This window comes from Teleopsis dalmanni, chromosome X, assembly GCF_002237135.1.
Source record: "Teleopsis dalmanni isolate 2A chromosome X, ASM223713v2, whole genome shotgun sequence".
Taxonomy (NCBI): Eukaryota; Metazoa; Arthropoda; class Insecta; order Diptera; family Diopsidae; genus Teleopsis; species Teleopsis dalmanni.
The window spans coordinates 52,570,792-52,590,504 of NC_051848.1; the positions used below are offsets into that span (position 1 = coordinate 52,570,792).

At 28.9% G+C, this 19,713-nt stretch overlaps 1 protein-coding gene across 2 annotated transcripts in view; it reads left to right on the top strand.

Moving 5' to 3' along the window:
* Positions 1–19,713, top strand: part of LOC119688916 (G1/S-specific cyclin-E) — a 51,977-nt gene that overhangs the window by 26,720 nt on the left and 5,544 nt on the right. For both annotated transcript variants that reach the window (XM_038103587.1, XM_038103588.1), the window contains exon 3: positions 3,255–3,591. In XM_038103587.1, the coding sequence (XP_037959515.1) occupies positions 3,255–3,591 (337 nt within the window). The remainder of the gene's footprint in view (positions 1–3,254; positions 3,592–19,713) is intronic.

Consider the following 19,713-nt stretch of genomic DNA (forward strand, 5'->3'; position numbering starts at 1 on the left):
CCTAGTCAAGAAACAGAGAATGCATGATATGTGAAATCCAGATAATCGCCAGCTTATGAGCTGATTTGTTCTTACATTAACATACGGTACGGCGTCCCATTCATTTTTACTAAAACAGAGCTAAGGTTTTTCGCATGTTATATGACGATAACTACTAACGACTATTCTACTATTTAAATATCTTTACTAGGAAGCAAATGAGCACTGTGGTCACCTATGTGACTATTCGACTTTGATCTGAAGTAAGAGTACAATATTAGAATCAGAAGTTCTTCTCAACGTTCAGATGTTGAAATTTCTAATATGAATATTAAAAAAATTCCCAACGGAATATCTTTGTTTGGAAGAAATGATATACTACTTTATCACTGTTAGACTTTGATCTGAGTTAAGAGGATTATATTGTGATTAGACTTCCCTTACAATATCTGATACTAAAAAATTCTTCAGAGAATATCTTTGCTTGAAAGAAATGATTTCTCCAGCCACATTACTCTTTGACTTTAACCTGAGCTAAGAGTATACTATTGTGATCAGGACTTCCTTACAATGTCTGATATTAAAAAATCCTTAACAGAATATTTTTGCTTGAAAAAAATGACATAGTACTTTGTCACTGTTCGATTTTGATCTGAGCTATATTGATCTGAGCTAAAAGGATGATATTGGGGTCAGTTTAATCTGAGCAAAGAGTATAATATTGTGTTGAGGACTTTCTTTCAACGTCTGATATTAAAAAATCCTTAACAGTATTCTGTTCAGTGTTCTTTGCTTACAGGGAATGACTTCTGTAGCTCCGTTTTTTGTGACTGTTCGATTTTGAGCAGTGCTAAAAGGACAATATTGTGATCAAGAGTTTCTATTCACGTCTGATATTAGAAAATTCTGAACAAGTTAGTTTTTTGTCTTCTGCTAGTTGAGTGTTTACTCTTCAGTTAGAGTCGGTTAGCTGTATAGAAGATTTATTTAGATATTCGAAGTGAATGCCAGTATCCCGTTTATATCGAATCTTATTTTTTTTTTGTATAAAAAAGTTATTAGTCAGCAGTTATCCTGCCATTGTGCTTAACTTTCAAATTATGTATAATTTTTTTTATTTAACTATTTGAAGGGTGCATTGGCCATTTATTAAGAGCATCCTCCGAAATATAATCAAAATAAATATATTCGTATTCCCTAAATGTTCCCATTGAGTTACTGAGCCGTTGCACAGTATATTATTAAATTTATTTCTATGTTATATGTGAATCGATCTACATTGATTATTTCATTTCCAAGAAATCAATGCATTTTTAACTTAAACATATTACAATTTTATTTTTTTTTACTTTTTTTCATTTCTAGAATTTACACACTCTTAAAGCGTATACACCGCAATTAGATAAATGTTCCAATAATTCATTGAAATTTATACGCTCGTACGTGTATACTTTTTAGGGCCGAAATTCCTTTTTAATTTGCTCTCGGATAGATAAGAATGAAAATACAAAATACTAAAATGAGAAGAAAAAAGGGAAGAAAAATCAAAATCAATGTTTAATTTGAAAATAGTGAAGTCATACAAGGCTAAAAAAATACTCCATACAACAATAATAAAAGAAATTCCTTTTAGAAAGTGAAAAACAGCTGAAAAAACGCACACACTGCTCTAGGATTTTTCCCATAGAAAATGTTGAACCGACATGTCATCTGAGGACGGCCAGCTAACCGCCGGTGAACGACCAAATACCAAAGTAACTTAGTGGCTGACAAGCTGCTCTTGTATTCCAACAATCAGTGCTCATGCATTTGATGTTATTTACAACATGATTACTTTTTCTTGCTCATTAAACAGGATCAGAAGAAGAAGAAGAATCGGGATCAGTATAGTGAAATTACTAATGTGTAAAATATGAACAAGAAAAGGGTATGGGTTAAGCAAGTTTGCAATTTATGGCAGCTTTACTGTATTGCTGCCATATTCTATGTTGATCCTTCTTTCACTATGGAGTAAGATACTCATACTCGTGCATGAGCATCTTCGGTTTGCCTGCTGGCTGACTAGCCTCTTTTGACAACGTTTTAATGAGGCTGCGATTTACTGACAAAAAGGGGTTAAATAAAAATTACCTTAAAAAAAACTATGCAAAAAAAAATACTACATAAATAATGAAAATCTTTGAAATCTTTAAAATCCGTAACGTACAACTTGCTGCTGGTCCTTACACACGGTACTTGATCTCTAAGCTGGGAATTGCAAAACTCATCCAAGATTTCTGCCGTCTGCAGTGAATTCCGCTTGCTTTTTTTGCGCTACATTTGCGGCAATCAATTCACAACGCTTTCAAGGCACAAGCGGTTGTCAATGTTGTTTGGAATTTATTTTCCCAACCGAAATTATAAAAAAATCAAACTATAATTTTCGCAGTTAAAGGAAATGCGTTGGGAAATTCGTTAGGAAGGAAAAAACTAATAATTGCAATCCAAGCTGCTGCTAAAGAAACTTCAAGATCATGTCATATTTAACATTGATTGCATATCTAATTTTGAAGAAGGATATGCAACACAAGGAAGAAAGGTGCTCTTCCTTGTCAAGCCTTACTGTAATTTTCTTCAGCCTTTGCATAAAGAGTTATGCAAATTTTGATAACTATGCAAATATGTAAAACGTGGAAAATTCGTTTATGGCTTAATATTTTTTCCCTTTTCTCAACTGCGCGAAAATCAATTTTGATTTAGTCTTGCTTCATTTCCCGGATGTTTAAATAATGAGTTGACGCACCCATGCTTTATTTCAATAATAGACTTTAATGATTGTTCTGTTCTATTGTCTATAAATTAGTATTTATGAGCGAGCGAACGCATTTTTGCACAGTATCTCAAGTATCAATACCAGCAGAGTAGTTGTCTACCAATCAATAACACCGACGGCGGCACCCTTATAATCAACTATTTTCTGCAATCTACTCCTATCTACTTTCTTTCTGATTTACTTTCTTTGTGGTACTCGTATGTATGTGAAATTTCATTAATACTTGTACTTTTGTTGTTGTGAATATGAGATAAATGCTCAATTGGTTTTAAATTTCTTCAATATTCTATTGTTATTAAATTTTAACTACATACACTCATATATGTAGAGGCCTCGTGCATTTGCAATATTCTTTATAGATATATTTTGTATACGTATGAATCTATATATAAATATATTGTTCTAAAACAATTTACTGTACATTCATCTTTCTCTATTGTTCTTTTACCCTTTTCATATATAGTCGCAGTCGTAGTAACACCAGCAACAGTCAGAGTAATGACTCCAGTAGTAAACCAGGCGCCATTACCAATTTGGAGTATTATACATCATCCTCATCTGTATCACCATTGCTTAGTGGTATACCTTTAAATAAATTGCCATCATCTACATTATCATCATCGAAATCGATCAGCAACTTTACAATTAATAGTTTAATGAATTCATCTGATAAAGTGAAAAAATCATACGGCAGTGATAAATGTAGAAAGTGTAAGAAACATAGTAGTTCAACGACGACGTCTAACAAGTATTTACGTGGTCTGAATATGAAGCGAAAACGAAAGGCTGTGGATAGTAAGGTAGGTGGCATACATTTTTCAAACAAAATTTGATATATCAAAGACACACTAAAAAGTAATTTATATTAATTTTATATTTATCAAACTAACCTTAATAGATTTCATCATAGATTTTATCTCGTATTTAATTAAAAGTACAAAAAAAAATTAGCTTTGACTTAGCCGACTTTCGTAAGAAGTTATATATGAGGGAGTCGAAAGTAAACAGAATTCTAAAAAAAGAGATATCAAGTATTGATAATTCAACCTTTAGGTACAACACTCAGTAATTAATACAATAGCCGTAATTTTTTCTTTCAGAGTAGCAAAAATATGCTCGCAACTTACGAAAGAAAGCATGTGAAGCAACAACAATGCTCTCTTAATATTCAGAGTTAGGTTTTACTCGCAAAAAATTTGAAGTCTCCAGTTTTAGTGCAGCCAAATTCAAAAATCAGTTTATTGAAAAATGTTCACTGGAAATATGTTGTAAAATTTCAGTCATCGTAATAATAAATTAGTATACTAATAAATTCAAATACATAAATAAATAAATTAATTTAAATATAATATGTAAGATAAAAATGCTTATCATTGCCCTTCTAATATTCATTTTATTTTCTTTTATTTAAATTAATTAATTTTTAATGTTTTCAATTTTTATATTTTATATTTTACACAACACAACAAAAAACATATGTCAAAAAAACCATTTAATACATTTTTAAAGTGATGCCAATTTGCTTCAACCAGACTTAATGCTGTTTTTTTTACAACTCTGTTAGAAAAAATTACGGCTATTGTCGAAATTTCATAATATTTGAACGAACGTAAAGGAAGTTAAGTGTTTGCATCATCTGTATCAATAAAATTTTACCAAAACCTTTTAATTGATGATTGGACTATATTTTGAAGATTGTGTTTACCCCATGATAGAGTACCATAACAGTACTCTGTCATGGTTAAGAAATGGTTGTGAGAATATAACTGATAGGCCATATGTTGGCCAATCGAAATCCGTGATCAAAACTGAGCATAGATTCCTTATACTTCATATCACTGCAGTTAAAACTATTTATATTAATGATATTAAAAATTATTGGTTGTTTCCATTGGCATAAGCTGATTTATAGATTTAAAATAGCTTCTTTGTTTACATTTTACATATAAAACATATGGCAAATATTTAAAATTTTGTTAATTTTCCTTGTGGGATTGTATTCAACATTTTCCCCCTTAAATCAGTTGATTTATTTATAATGAGCTCATTTATATAAAAGCTAACTGTGTGGTAAGTTGCCCTCATTAGTGGCCTTAATGAGCAAAACTACCTAAATGAGACAAGTGAAAACATGGTATTAGAAATCAACAGTATAAGAAATAGGAATTTGCGATCTAAATTACAAGATTTATTTATCACATTTTATTCGAAATTTGAGTTAACCAAGAATTATATAGATGTACTATTTATTACGTACAGTTGATTGACGATCAAAAATTGTTCTCTTGAATCGTTATTTGTGACATGTATTATCATGAAGCAAAATAATAATAATAGTTATAGTAATAATAATTAGAATGATGTAAATTGACTAAGAATAATATATAAAAAAAATATATGTTTAAATATAACAAAAAACATGTTCTATATAGATGTACATAAGTTAAAATCCTTTAATACCTTCTTTACCTTAATATTTTTTCGACTAAATGCAAAGACTGTCGTGATTATGATAAGTCGTTAACAAAAATAGTGCTCATCCGCATATTAAACTTAGTCGCTACCTGTCTGTTAATATCTGTTATCTCCTCCAAGTCAGTACAATAACTTTAAAATAATCCTAAAGCAGTCAAGGCTGTATTTATAAATTTTAACGTTGGTTTAGTTCCTCCGATAAGTACAGCTTAAAAAATTTATAAGAAAAGTACATGGGCATAGCGCTCGTTATTCCAAATGTACAGTCTATTTAATGTATCTGTAGTAACATAAGATATAATAAGATGCTTTTTGTTGTTTTTACCTAAAATATGTTGGTTCTTATTATTTAGATTTAAAAACCAATTTTTATATCTCTTGTCGCATATTAAACCATCTTCTTTAGTTACAGAACCTCTCTTTAAAGAGTGATATAGGCTTTATTAAAAGTACGAAATAGTTTTTTATCTTTCGAGTTAAAAAACTCCAAAACTTTTAGAAGGCTAAAAAAAAACATCGAGAGACGTTTTAAATATGTATATGTATGTCACACACTTCTAAATTAATTATATATGGATATGTCACTGGACATAGTCCATACGTGCTTTACTTTTTTAGATCGTAATAATTATTATTACGATTCATGTTAATATATATTACTTATTGTCATTCATACCTAACAGATTTTAATAAAATAAATGGATTATAAAACAAAAAAAAAAGTTTTTCGAGTTTTATAGGTTAATACAATGATCTATATAAATCTAAATGGATTCATTGAACCGCTACTATAATTTAATCCTTATACCTTCATACCTGACAGATTGTAATAAAATAAATGGATTATAAAAAAAAAATCTTTTGAGTTTTATAGGTTAATACAATAGGCCAATAGACGTAAATGTATTTATTGAACCGCTATTATAATTTAATTCATTATATAAAGTAGGATTTAGAAAGTTTTATAGAACAACATAATATATAAATAGACGTAAATGGATTCATTGAAAGGTCATTTTAACTTACTCTATTATATTAAAAAGGCCTTAGAGAGGTTTATTGAACAACACTATAGATAAACTGACGTAAGTAGATTCATTGGAGCACCATTTGAACTTAATTTATTATATAAAAAAGGATTTAGAGAAATTTTTTGGGCAACACAATAAGTTAATAGCGGTAAATAGATTCATTGAAGCGCATTATAATTTAATCCATGATATAAAATAGTATTTAGAGATTTTTATATATTGATCTGACCCAATGCAAAACAGTGTAAGGGATAAGAATAAACTTGAATAGACTTTTTTACATAATTTTATTTATGTTTAATAATAAAGATTTTAAAAATTCTATAATATTATCAACTTTACCGAAAAGCAACCATCGGAGACATCCATTTTCTCTATTTCGGTGCCATTCAAAATTATGTTCAGGATATTTTGGGAGACAAACTAAATCATTTTGTTACTTTTAAAGTAAAAAAAGGTGAGCATTTTCGAAGCTTCGAAATATGAAAACTTTCCTTTAAAACATATACAATTTTCTTGTAATATCACAATGATTATAATTCAAATGCAGATACATATCCCTTTCAAGGATAACGAACGTAAAAAACAATAACAGAAAACAAAAGGAAAACCTTAGAAAAAGTTGAAAAAGATATGACAAACTCATTTGCATAAAATTATTCAACGATTTAAAAAATTTTTAACGGAAATCTATCCAATGACTTACAGAGAAGATAGTGACAAATAAATAACATAAAGACACTCTGGCAGGAAGAAGAAGAACCACCAAAAAGGACTCTGACATACATTTGAGCTTGTTTAACGTTTAGTATATGCAAAAATATGCATATATATTATGATAAATGGATGTACCTTAAGGAACGTGCGTGTATACAATATGCAGTTGCTGCTCCTTCCATATTGCATATATGTCCTTATGCAAAGTAGCTGTCTGACTGCCTGCCTGGTTGCCACCTATGTTACTATTATATTTATGTGTTTTTTATTTACTATCGTACAACTTTCTTGCTGTTTTGTTTTTAGTTCCCAATGTAAGGTATTTCATAATTTTTCTTTTTTTTTTCTTTTTTTTTCATTCTGCAATACACAATGGATACGTTTTGTTCCCGTAAAATAGTTATAGTTTTCAGACCAAATGTCGTCTCTATGAATATTTAATTAGTCAATGATATGTTTATAGAAAAGGAAAAGGTAAATGTGCGTGCTTAAGTGTTTGTAGTTGTCCCATTAAAAGACTTTCCTCATTAAAGGATGCATCCTTTTTCTCTTCACTGTCATTCGGTTTCTTTTTATTAGAATCTTTATGCAATTTACATTAATTTGCATCATCATTCATTTTAACTTCTGTTGATAACTGGTATAACCACGTTGAGGTGTGATGGAAGCTATTAATTTAGCTTTAGTTTTCTCTCTCAATAAAACTTGAAAATCACAGATACATGTGCATGTATATACCTTATATATCGCTAATAGGTATATAAGTTATATATTTTAACTTGTACATATTATGGAATAACCCACTTTTAATCAAACTAAAAATAGAAATTTGCGAGAACGCCTGAAATGTTAATAATTGCATAATTATATGGGTAAGTGCTTTTCAAACTACCTGTTCCAATTAGTTTTACATCGCGTTTACACTGACTAGATTGTGGCAAGAATTGTATGAATATAGCAAATGGGATTTATCCGAATTTTGTCTGCTTAAAAAAAATTTATATGTTTTGTGTAAAAAAAGAAGTGTATGCAAAAATCTTGCCAGTGTAGACGCAGAGTTTGAGTTTGAAAAAGAACAATTAACCGATTTAAGTATAACTAAATCTTAATAGACAATTTCTAATAATAATAAATATTATCTAATTGAATTAATGCGGCTGTTATGAGAAGATTTACAAATGCAAATTATTTTTAATTTTTCTACTCTGTTTTTTCCCAACTCATGGACGGCGGCGACTTAACATTTTAGGTGCATCCTTTCTTGAGGATCCAATTACAAGATCTCCCACTAAACAGCATTCTTAACTTTACCAAATGTTCGAGGTGGTTTTAAATCTTGAGTTTCCTCTATATACGGTAACACGATGGTTTAATAGATCTAAATGGATCCACCTAGGGATTGCCGGTATAACCTAATCTTACCTAAATTGTTTTTTTTGTTTTTTTTAATTTTTAATCAAGTCAACCAAATTAAATATTGTGTTATTCATATTGCTGTTACGTACTTATATATATTACTCGACTATTATTACTATATAATTTAATATATATAATGATAATATATAATATATAATATAATATAATATAATAATAATATATATATAATATTACACAATTTCTTTTGAAAATCAAGAGATAATGTAATTTAGTAGGTAGAATTTTGCAAATTCCTTGAAAAGAATGCAATAATTTTAAAGGTTTTTATAGATTATGTTTAGGTAAAAATATTTCGTTATACTTAAGTATGTAGATAAACTGCTTTTATTTCATTTTTGTTTCCTTAATATAAGAAGTTTAGATTTTCGACACGATTTCGAAAATGTCACAATCAAAATAAACATTCAGAAATGTTAAAAAGATGCTAAAAGTTCGTAGATTTAGGATTTTTCTTAGAAAAGTACGTACCTATACTATTCACGTGTTTTTGTTGGAAGAAAATTGAAAGAACTCTAAATTAAAAACTAAATACACAGTATATTCTCATATATTTTTATTGTTGTCTTTGTCTCGAGCGTTATCTGTGGAATTGAAAATGCTTCTAACTTTTTAATAAAATGCTCCATAAATGAACGTGAGGAAAGAAACACCCTGCAAAGCATTACATCCATTTAGCAATATACGAACTCGTCGTACTTGCATTTAACGACATTTTCTTCTTTTACAATTTTTGGCGCTGGAGTTGAGCCGTCTTTTCTTCTAATGCGAATGAGTTCTTTAACGTTAAATTATTTGAATTTTGAAATTAACGTTTCCTAAGGAAGCAGTCACAACAACAGCAGGAGCAGGAGTAGTTGAAGAAACGGTAAAACAACCCCTCGACTTACAGCAGGAAAGGAACTTACGTTTTATAAAATATGGCAAAGGTGTTCAGGCATGCGCAACACTCGGTGCGTTTATTCTACTTCGCTTAGCTCCTTCCCTTTGAGTTCGTTGGTTGCGCTGGCACTGGCACTGGCACTGGCACATTGCAATGCATAAATGCTTGACTTGAGAATCGGCTCTTAGGGAGTTTAACGTAGCGAGTGAGTGCGGTAAGAAGTGTTACTGGTTTGCATTTTCTTAACAATAACAACACATGCTCAAAATTAGTTTTGTTATTGCTTTTAGTTTCAGTTTCCAGTGCAATTGGCACCCCTAATAATAAGCACTGCTTAAACTAAACGAAGTCCATTTTTCCCGTGTTCTTATGAAGCAAACATTTCAAAAGAATTAGTAAAAAAAAAAAAACAAAAAAAATGATTTTTTTTTTAAGGACACTTTCAATGTAGACCATTTGTCTTGATAATATTTCGCATATATTCGGAATTTTCTTATATTATGTATTTGATAAATATTAAAATTAAAAAATCTTTTTTCAACAATGAAAATAGTGCTACATAATGACACTATTTTTGCATGTGTATGTATGTACCATATTACAGAATCTACTATATAAAGAATAGAATTATTTCAATATTAGAATTCTCTATAGACACATTAATTTGATTAACTTGATTTAGTCCTTTCAAGCTTGAACTGTTTGCTTTGGAATTGCTATTCACACACATGTGTAGAATCTATAATGTCCCAACTATAACTGTTCGTTCCTTTGATTATCTATTTGTATGTTTTCCTTCAGTATTGTCAGCCTATCCTCATATCTTTATGGTGTTATTTTTAACTACACCTTTTTTTTTCTATGTCAAATTGTATGTTATTTTCGTATTTATAAGGATTTAGTTGTGTGGACTGCAATTATCCTTATCAAGTCAAAGCAGTAATTTGCTTTTAAAATGTTATCAGTTTTACACTTAAAACTGTATTTCCGATATTTGTTTGTTTGGGTTTTGACTTTTTTTTTCTTCAACAACATTTAAAACGGCTCCAATTGAAATTAGAACTGATAAAGAGAAAAAAAGGACAGTGTATGGTATGGTATTGGTATTTTGAGGAGTAATGGTGTGATCCGTACATGAAGACGCACTGCACTAATTTTCCCATAATCATAAATAAAAACTAATCATCAAAGTATATAATCAAACGTTTTTAAAATTTCAAAACTTAGAGAAGGTAAAGTGAACACAATAAATTAAATGTTTAATAGAACGGTGACAACACCGTATTCTAATCATTAAAAATATTAGAGACGTGAGTAAGAGACATATTAAGATATTATTGTAAAATTAGCAAAAATAGTAAAAATATAATAAAAAATCAGACTATTTTAACAAAATCAATAGTATATAGCATACTAAGCTTAGTTCTATCAAAACGTTTTTTACAGTTTAGCAATAGTAATACTCGTAATTCAATTTATGCGCCGTGATATCTGGTAAATAAGGTCTAGCTATTCATTCAGAGGCCCCTTAAAATAATTTACAATTCATTTTATCATTCATTGTGGTATGTATATATAAAATAATATGTAAAGTAAATTTATTAGTTCTTAAGATTCTATTGTTAGACTTTAAATAAAAGTGATTCAATAAAGACATTCTGTTAAATAACAAAAAAAAATTGAAGTAATACAAGATCCACACTAGCGCTTTGTTTATACTTTAAGCTGTCAATTGTTGTTGCTTTCAAGGCAAAATGAAAATTTTTGACATCTAAAATTACAAACAAAATTCCCAAAACTCTCCAGTATAAGGTTAAGAGAACTATATTCGACATCACGAAAAGATTCCAAAATTATGACAGTTGTTTTGACGAAACAGCTAAAAATGACCTAAAATATACAAGAATTTGCAACATCTGATCTATGTTATCTTCCTATGTACGTTATGTCTCTATATGTATATACAAAATTATAATATATTTATAAGATCTCTCTGTATAATTTAGCATAATTAGTAATATTATGAGCAAAAATTACTAGCTTATCATAAAATATCTATCATAGCAAATTGATAAGAAGTATGGTATACCTATATAGTAAAGTATATAAAGTAGTTTAGTATATAAAGTAGTGTAGTAGTATAGTAACATATATAAAGTAGAATAGTAGTATAGTATATATAGTCTATATATATAGTATAATATATATGTATACTATAGTATATATATAGTATAGTATATATAAATATATATACACTATATATATATACAACATATATATATGTAGTATATATAAATATATATACACTATATATATATACAACATATATATATGTAGTATATATATATATATATATATATATATGTATATATATATACTACACACTATATATATATATATGTATATATATATACTGTAAATACTATACTTCACATCAATTGATATGATAGATATAGATTTTATCATTATCTGATAGGCTGGTAATTTTTGCTCATAATACTACTAATTATACTAAAAGATACGATATAGTTTAGTATTTATATTATACTATATATAGTATAGTATTTATATTATACTATATATAGTATAGTATTTATAGTACTAATTTTTAGACAATACTCCAGCATCTTTAAGGCCAATTATCTGTCTCTTCAAGTTCTGACTTTTAATAGATTTCATAAAATTAAGTCAGCATTAAACATTTTATTCCTTAAGCTGACTAATTGTTGCATTTAAGAACTCTCTATATTAAACGGTTTCGATTTTTTATTTTATCTTAAAAAATCTATCTTTGTTTTTTTTTTCTAAGAAACGTAATTTTATACATTTTCTTCTATTTTTTTTTTTTTTTTGGTGATTTAAGGAAAAAATCAAAAAGGCAATTACCAATGCAATAAAATATGCAATATAACACAAGAATAATAAGAATATCTCCAACATAATTTTCTGGAACTGGTGTCATATTTTCACAAAAACAGTTATGTTGCATATCCTATAAATTATGTTATTTTGTTATTCTTCGAGGAAGAATATTATAAATTCTCTGTGATAGTGAAAAGAAATCAAAATTTAAGTTGAATAAAAAAAATTTTTTTTTTTACCTTGTTTTTAATAAAATTTTCGTGTCAAAGCCAGCAACTTTAGCAGCTGATGCAAATAACAAAGGACTAATACAACAACAACAACAACAACAACAACTATAGTTCCTTCAACTGTGCCAGTAATAAGGATAATTTCGTTGTTGTTGTTTTTGTTTTCGTTGCGTTTATTATAACATATGCGTCCCAAAGTAGAACGAACTTTTCTCCTTACAACCACGATTACGACAATTGCAATCTTTATTTGTCCTTTTTAATTCTTATTCTTTTTTTTTTACTTAATTCATTTTTTTTTTCATTTAATTCATTTTTTTTGTTGCTTTGTCGTCTGTTTGCACAGCCGATCGGTGCGATCGTTGTCGGAATTATTCCCCTATACTTACGTAGTGATTATTATATGGAAACTATTTCTTTATGTTTTTTTTTATTTTTTTATATTAAGTTGAAGAATCTTATATTAGATGTTACTAGTCATTTTCTTTAACTTCTCTGTATAATACCGCAAAAAGTAGAACATAGACAAATGGGAGTGAAGCACAAAACTTCTGTATACGAAATAAGTGAAACTGATCCTTCCACTAGTGACACTTTGATTTAACTCTCATCTTAACCAATCGCCTCTTCATCTCTCCACATAGCCAAGCGATTGCGTGTTTTCTTCTCATAACTCCTAAAACTTACATCATTAAAAACCCAGTAGCCTATGTGTGGTAATTTGCTTCTCAATTCATCTTACAACTCACTTCTCCTTAACTCCTATTAGGATTTAGCATTTGTACATTATTTTTCTAAGATGTGATTTATTAGTCTAAGGTGTAAGGTGCCATTTGGACGCCGAGCTAGTAGTTGACGACTATGCTTTCGATTTTGTCAAGTATTTCATTTAGTTTGGCACAGTTGTTACAAACAACAACGATGTCAGTTTGGAGATCAGATGAAGAATCATCATTCCCAATAGGTGCTATTATCGATTCAGTAGGCAATTAGAAGATAATGCTTCTATTTCTCTTCTTACCTGAACTTCTGTATGGCGTATAGACGTTATCATAGAATGATGAAGCAGCACTGGGAGTTTTCGAGAGAAAAGTTCTGCGTAAAATTTTCTAAAAAGAAATATATCTCTTAACCATTTAATTTTGCTAGTCTTTATGTATATAAAGCTCTGTTAAATAAATGCTAATAAAAGAATATCATTATTAACGGTGTACTTTTATAGTAAAAACTCTGTTAAACGGACGGTCTGATGGAAGGAATTTTTGCAAGTTTTTATATTTTCAATTGTCGTAAACGATCTTTTTTTTTGGCTTGTGAAATTCTTTTGGTGGCTCGAGACGTAGACCCGGCCATTTATGGAACCAATACCTCCTTGCATGCCACACAGATGGACAGCCTAATAGCAACATGTCAAGTAGAGCCCGCACTCTAAGAGCCCGCATTTGTCGATCCTTTTCCTCCTATCACAATTATATCGACACTTTTTGCAATGGAGTTAATAATAGTAAGATTGAATACAAGCGTGAACTTATAGTTCTTCATACAGATGCAGCATCCTCTACGAGATAAAGGTTGACTTAAAACAAGGTTCTCAATAGTTTCTTACCTAACATCTTTTAGGAAGAATGACGTATCTCAATTGAGATCGGGACAGTGCCATAGTGCACACATTAACCTTCGTTCAATCTACCTTTGGACCCACTCACTTGAAGTGATCAGGTTTCTTCTTCTGGAGGTTAGTTGATTTTAATTAAATCCCATCCATCCACAATCCACCCTCCCCCTCCCCTTACGTTTTGCCATCACCCAACCACAATCTAACCCATGTATTCGTCTTGGAAAATTTTTCATATTATGTGGTTTTAGGTTCCCGCGGGCAATAACAACAATAACTTCGCGTCTTTTAACAAAATAGAATTGCTAGTTTTACTGGTATCCGGTTAGCATAACTTTCGCTATATTACTAAGTCGTTATTACTAATATAAATTTACTAATGCAATAATATTATGTGTAAATATGATTTATTACTAAAAAAGCGCAATGTTTCAAGTTAAGTCCTTTTATCCCGCCACATAGCGCTCTTTTAAATAATGTCTCTTTTTTTAATTTGAATTGATTATATTTTTTTTTTATTTTTTTATTTTTTTTTAAATAATTAATAGATCTTATAAAATTAAAATTTTATTCGCAATTTTATGCTGTCCAAGAGCTCAGGAGCAATCAATGATATATGTTAACAATGACGTTATGTGGAATTTTATTATCACCCAAGACAACATTAACTTAAGCTGGCAAGAAATTGCAATAAATCCATTTGAAGCCAATAAAAAGTTTTTGTCCAGTCCATGAGTCCATGAGTGCAGCAGCTGTGCTGCAATAAACAAACACCTTTCATTCCGCTTGCCGCTTGCTGTTTACCGTTTACCGCTCACTGCTTACCACTCGAGTGTGATTGCATAAATTGCAGGCAATAATTTATTCCTTCAAAAGTTCTAGTTATTTTTTTTTTATTTCTTTATAAATGCTCGTTTTGCTTTGATTTTAATTGCGTACATCATAAGATGAAATAAAATTTGTCACAATTCCTTGCACATTAAATTTATAGCATATGTCCAGAGATAGTCTATTGTCTGTTTGAGAGTAAGATGCGCCCATTGTCTGTTCGTTCCTCTGATTGTTTGCCATGTCAAGCGTAAATTTCTGGCTATTTACTCTTCAGCTTATTCGCAGCCTGATCATCTCGGGTTCGTAGTTTCGCTATGGGAAGAGGGTTGCACATAGGATTTTTCTACCCCGGCTCGCCAAGAATAAGAAATTAAATTTGTCATGCGCCTGCGCAAATGTTATCTTTCCGTCTTTCCGTCTGTCTCTACTTCTCTACTTCCTACTGCCTCTACTGTGGAAATGTATCTTTTGTTTGCAGTTTATTAAAAACAAAAAATAAATAGAAACAATGAATATTTTCTGTATTTGACTTTTGCAAAGGCAGTCAGTCATTCGCCTTGAAAGCCAACAGAGTGAAATGAAAATGTTTTCATACTGCGAAGAAATGTTACTTTTTTTTTTCTGTAACTCAAATGTTATCTGAATTTATTTCCTTTTTGCCTTACTGGATTCCGTTTATGATACGATCAGTAAGAAAAAAAAAAACTAACAAATAATTGTCAGCACCCGATTTTAGTTGTTGTGAAGTTTAGGTGGCATTGGCTGCTTGCCTTTGTCCAGGCAGCCAAAAGTAGTGCCTCCTGTGTGCAATACACAATAGATAGATTCGGTCCTATTTGCTTCTTAAGTGCTCAATGAGTCAAGCTGCGTGGCAATAGGGAATCATATGTGCTAAATCATATGTGTGGCATAAAGTCAGTAGATTATTTAGAAGCTCAGGCTAGGGTATACTATTAAATCACATTTGTTTGTTGACTACGAGTATCTACTCTTTTGTAAGAATCACTTCATATAAACCGCAATTGTGACTAAGAAGTGCACTCTTCCTTATGACAGCTTGATATAATAATATGGTTAAAGTTAAGCAAAAGTAAGCATAGCTTAATTGACTTTAAGTGAAAGGTTATTTACGGTATATTTTGCATTAAGAAAAGTTCCAATATAAAAATATTATAATAACCCATTGCTGAACTTACGTCTGACGTAGCACTCTAATATAAAACAATTGCAAGAACTGTATTATTTGTGGTCCAGAATAGAAAGAGAAAAATACCGAACTTACGCCTGACGTACCACTTTATAATATAAAACAATTACTGTAGAATGAAAACTGTTTGATCTATAATTACTAAATAATGACGACTGTAGTATTTGTGGTCCAGAATAGAAAGAGAAAAATATCGAACTTGCGTCTGACGTACCACTCTATAATAGAAAACAATTACTGTAGAATGAAAATTGTTTGATCTATAGTTACTAAATAATGACAACTGTAGTGTTTGTGGTTTAGAGTAGATAAAGAAAAATATGGAACTTATGTCTAAAGTACCACTTTATAATATCAAACAAATATTGTAGAATGAAAACTGTTTCGTCTATAGTTATTAAATAATGGCTACGGCAGTATTTGTGGTCTAAAGTAGATAGAGAAAAATTTATAAAAAAAGCTTTTTTTATTTTATCACCACTTAGCTCCCATCGGAGTGCATATATATATGATCGTATAGTGTTTACCGGTTTTCATGAATATTAGTATTAATGACATTATTTAATTAAAACGATATAGTCATTATCTAGCTTATAATAACGTTATCTGTATCTAAAGCTGGTTGAAAGAGCGGTAATGCTCTTAAACATTGATAATCACAGTAGACTTTAAACTCTAAGTCAGTCGTGTTATTTGCGAAACCGGTTGACAGTACTATTTAATCTAAGTTTCATATTACATTTTCAGTTTTAGTTATTGTTTATTGATATCTGCTACGTGAATTACTAGATGAACTGATATTGGTACCTATTTTGAGCATCATATCCTGCTTTATCAAAGAACTGTCGTTCTTCACTATTTTAAGGTGTAGCATTTTCAATTTAAATCATTGTCAGATATAGATATTCGTTTTATTTTAATAGTACTTTTCCATAAAAATTCTAAATATATTATAATATAGATGTTTATATATATATACTCATTATATTTTTATTATATAATAAATATAGTATATAATATTATAATATAATTATGACATATTATTATAATTATATAATTTTATATATTATCAAAATACCAATTAATAACAAACATTTTAAGTTTTAAAAAATTATTATATAAATGTTTTTGTAATAATTATATATATATCATTTTTTAAACATATATTTTGATATTTTGAAAATATATAAAACTAACTTTGGAAAATTATTTTATAATTTATTTTATATATATAATAAATATAAATAAATATATAAATTTATAATAAGTTAGTTTTATATTATTATGTTGAAGCTGTTTTGAGCTAGTACACTTAAGCACTTATACTCTTTTTTAACTCGAGGTATTTTCAAAACCCCTCTTTACACCTTGACTAGATTATTGTTTATCACTTCATCAGACTAAGCAATAATTGACCTCAGATCTGCATACCTCCCCGAGGAGCCTGTAACCGTAATGACATTTGTGAACCAATGAAACTTAATTTTTTCTAAAAGTAATAAATAGCAATAGTTGTAATTTAACCCAAGGAAAAACAGGGAAAAAATCCAGTATTGGGATAACAGTGCTTTATATATTATCAAAATAGTAATAAATAAAATAAACATATGTCTAAGAAATTCTATATATGTTTTTGTTATACTAATAATTAAATATAAGAAATAATTCCAAAATCACTAATGATAGATATTTGGCAATACTCGAAATAGCTCTATGGTCAGCCAAAAATACAATTAATAAAAATAATATAAAATTAGTTTTTGTTGTTGTAGTTTACTACTGTTCGAAACCTCTCTTACAGTTTCTTTTAAAATAGTCACTACTATTATATTGACGTTAGAATCATAATTTAACTATAAGATTATATTACTATATTATAAGATATTTTTAAAAATTAGTTTTATATACTATAAAAATATCGATTAATAATAAACATTATAATATGTTTAAATTATTTTAATTAAATTGTTTTGGTACTCATTTTTCGTTTGTATGGTGTAATTCGAAAATATTTCTTTCATAAGACTTTTCTCCAAAATATTCTGATTGTTATTAAATCAACTGTAGATTGTGCTAAAATTTGTATTACGTTTTAGTTCTAATATTAAAATTTAGGTAGTTATCTAGCTACATAGTTTTGTGAGATATATAATACTCTTAGTGGATTGTTTTACGACCTCGTATATAAATTACCTAAACATATCTGCGTACAAGTTCTTACGGCTAAGAATAGAACATAATAAAGAAAATCACAGTTCAAAGCAGATAAGCAAGAAATATCTCTAAGAAACATAAATGGAAAAACAGGATCAATAAGGATTTTATGGACTTACTTAAATCAAAACTGCATTTTATTTTTATTTTACTTACTACTCGTAGCTACAAATAATAACAAAGAATCCTTTATTCTCTTTAACGAGTTTTTAGTTACTAAATTCTTACTGATAAATCTATATACAAATGTATAAATATATGTATATATTTATATGGATATATATATCTCTATATAAATATATGTACATAAACATGTTGGGTATCCTTACAGTATTTATAAGGATACTAGGAAGTAAAGAAGTAGAAGAAGAAAATCTTAAATTTTGGATTTTCTTTTCACATTATATTTTAGTACACGATTTTATGGTTGTGTGGCGGTGATCACATATTATAATACCCGTACTTGTGTATGTATTAGTGTTTGCCTTTAAGCGCATATCCTTTTGTGCATTCTCGAAAAAGTATCTATGCATGTGTGCAAGGCACTTTTATACTATCAGTTAGGTATCTGAGTATCTGAGTAGATTTGCTTTTGTGCATAGGTATTTACTGACATAATTATGCGATCCGATCGTTGTTGGTGGTTGCTGTTTTGTAGCAACCCTCATATTATTATTTATTTTATATTTTTCTGCGTCTTTAACCTTGTCTACGAGATCGTCGTATACATACATGAGTGCAGGATATTGTCGTTATCGTTAAATTGCACCAACAGTTCCACGGTGAAAGTCGACGAGTTAAGTCGGTTGTGTTGCAAGGAATGCTCGCTCAGTAACTGATATCAGATGTTGTTTTTAACTATTTAGAGAAGTTAGAAGAAACAAAAATAAATATTATTTAAACAGTACAAATTCTATTTGGAAAGACACTTCAACTTTATAGTAATTCAATTGGATTAATTTAAATTAAAATAAAACTGTGCAAAAGTATTTAATGTAACAACAAATAAAAAAAATATCAACCAAAGATTTTTATAAATATATATATATACATATATATATTATTAATTACCAAAGATAATTAAACCCTGTAGAATACAACAATATAGAGTGTGCAATATTTTCAACATTTTCACTGCCTTGCTGCTGCTACCACTGCAAAACTTTACGTATATATATTTGTATATATACGTATTTATATAGAAATATATATTTATATGTCTAAAATTACATACCAATACCGGTGTATGTACTCTAATTTTAATAAACAAAAACTCAGGAATTACTGCGGGTGGTCATTTATACATAAAAATTTAAAAATAAACAAGAGTTTCTAGACTTAATTCTTAAAAGCTTTTAAAAAAATAATTTGAATTGTTAAAAAAAAACATTTTTTTTGGATTTAATTTATTTAAAAAAATTTG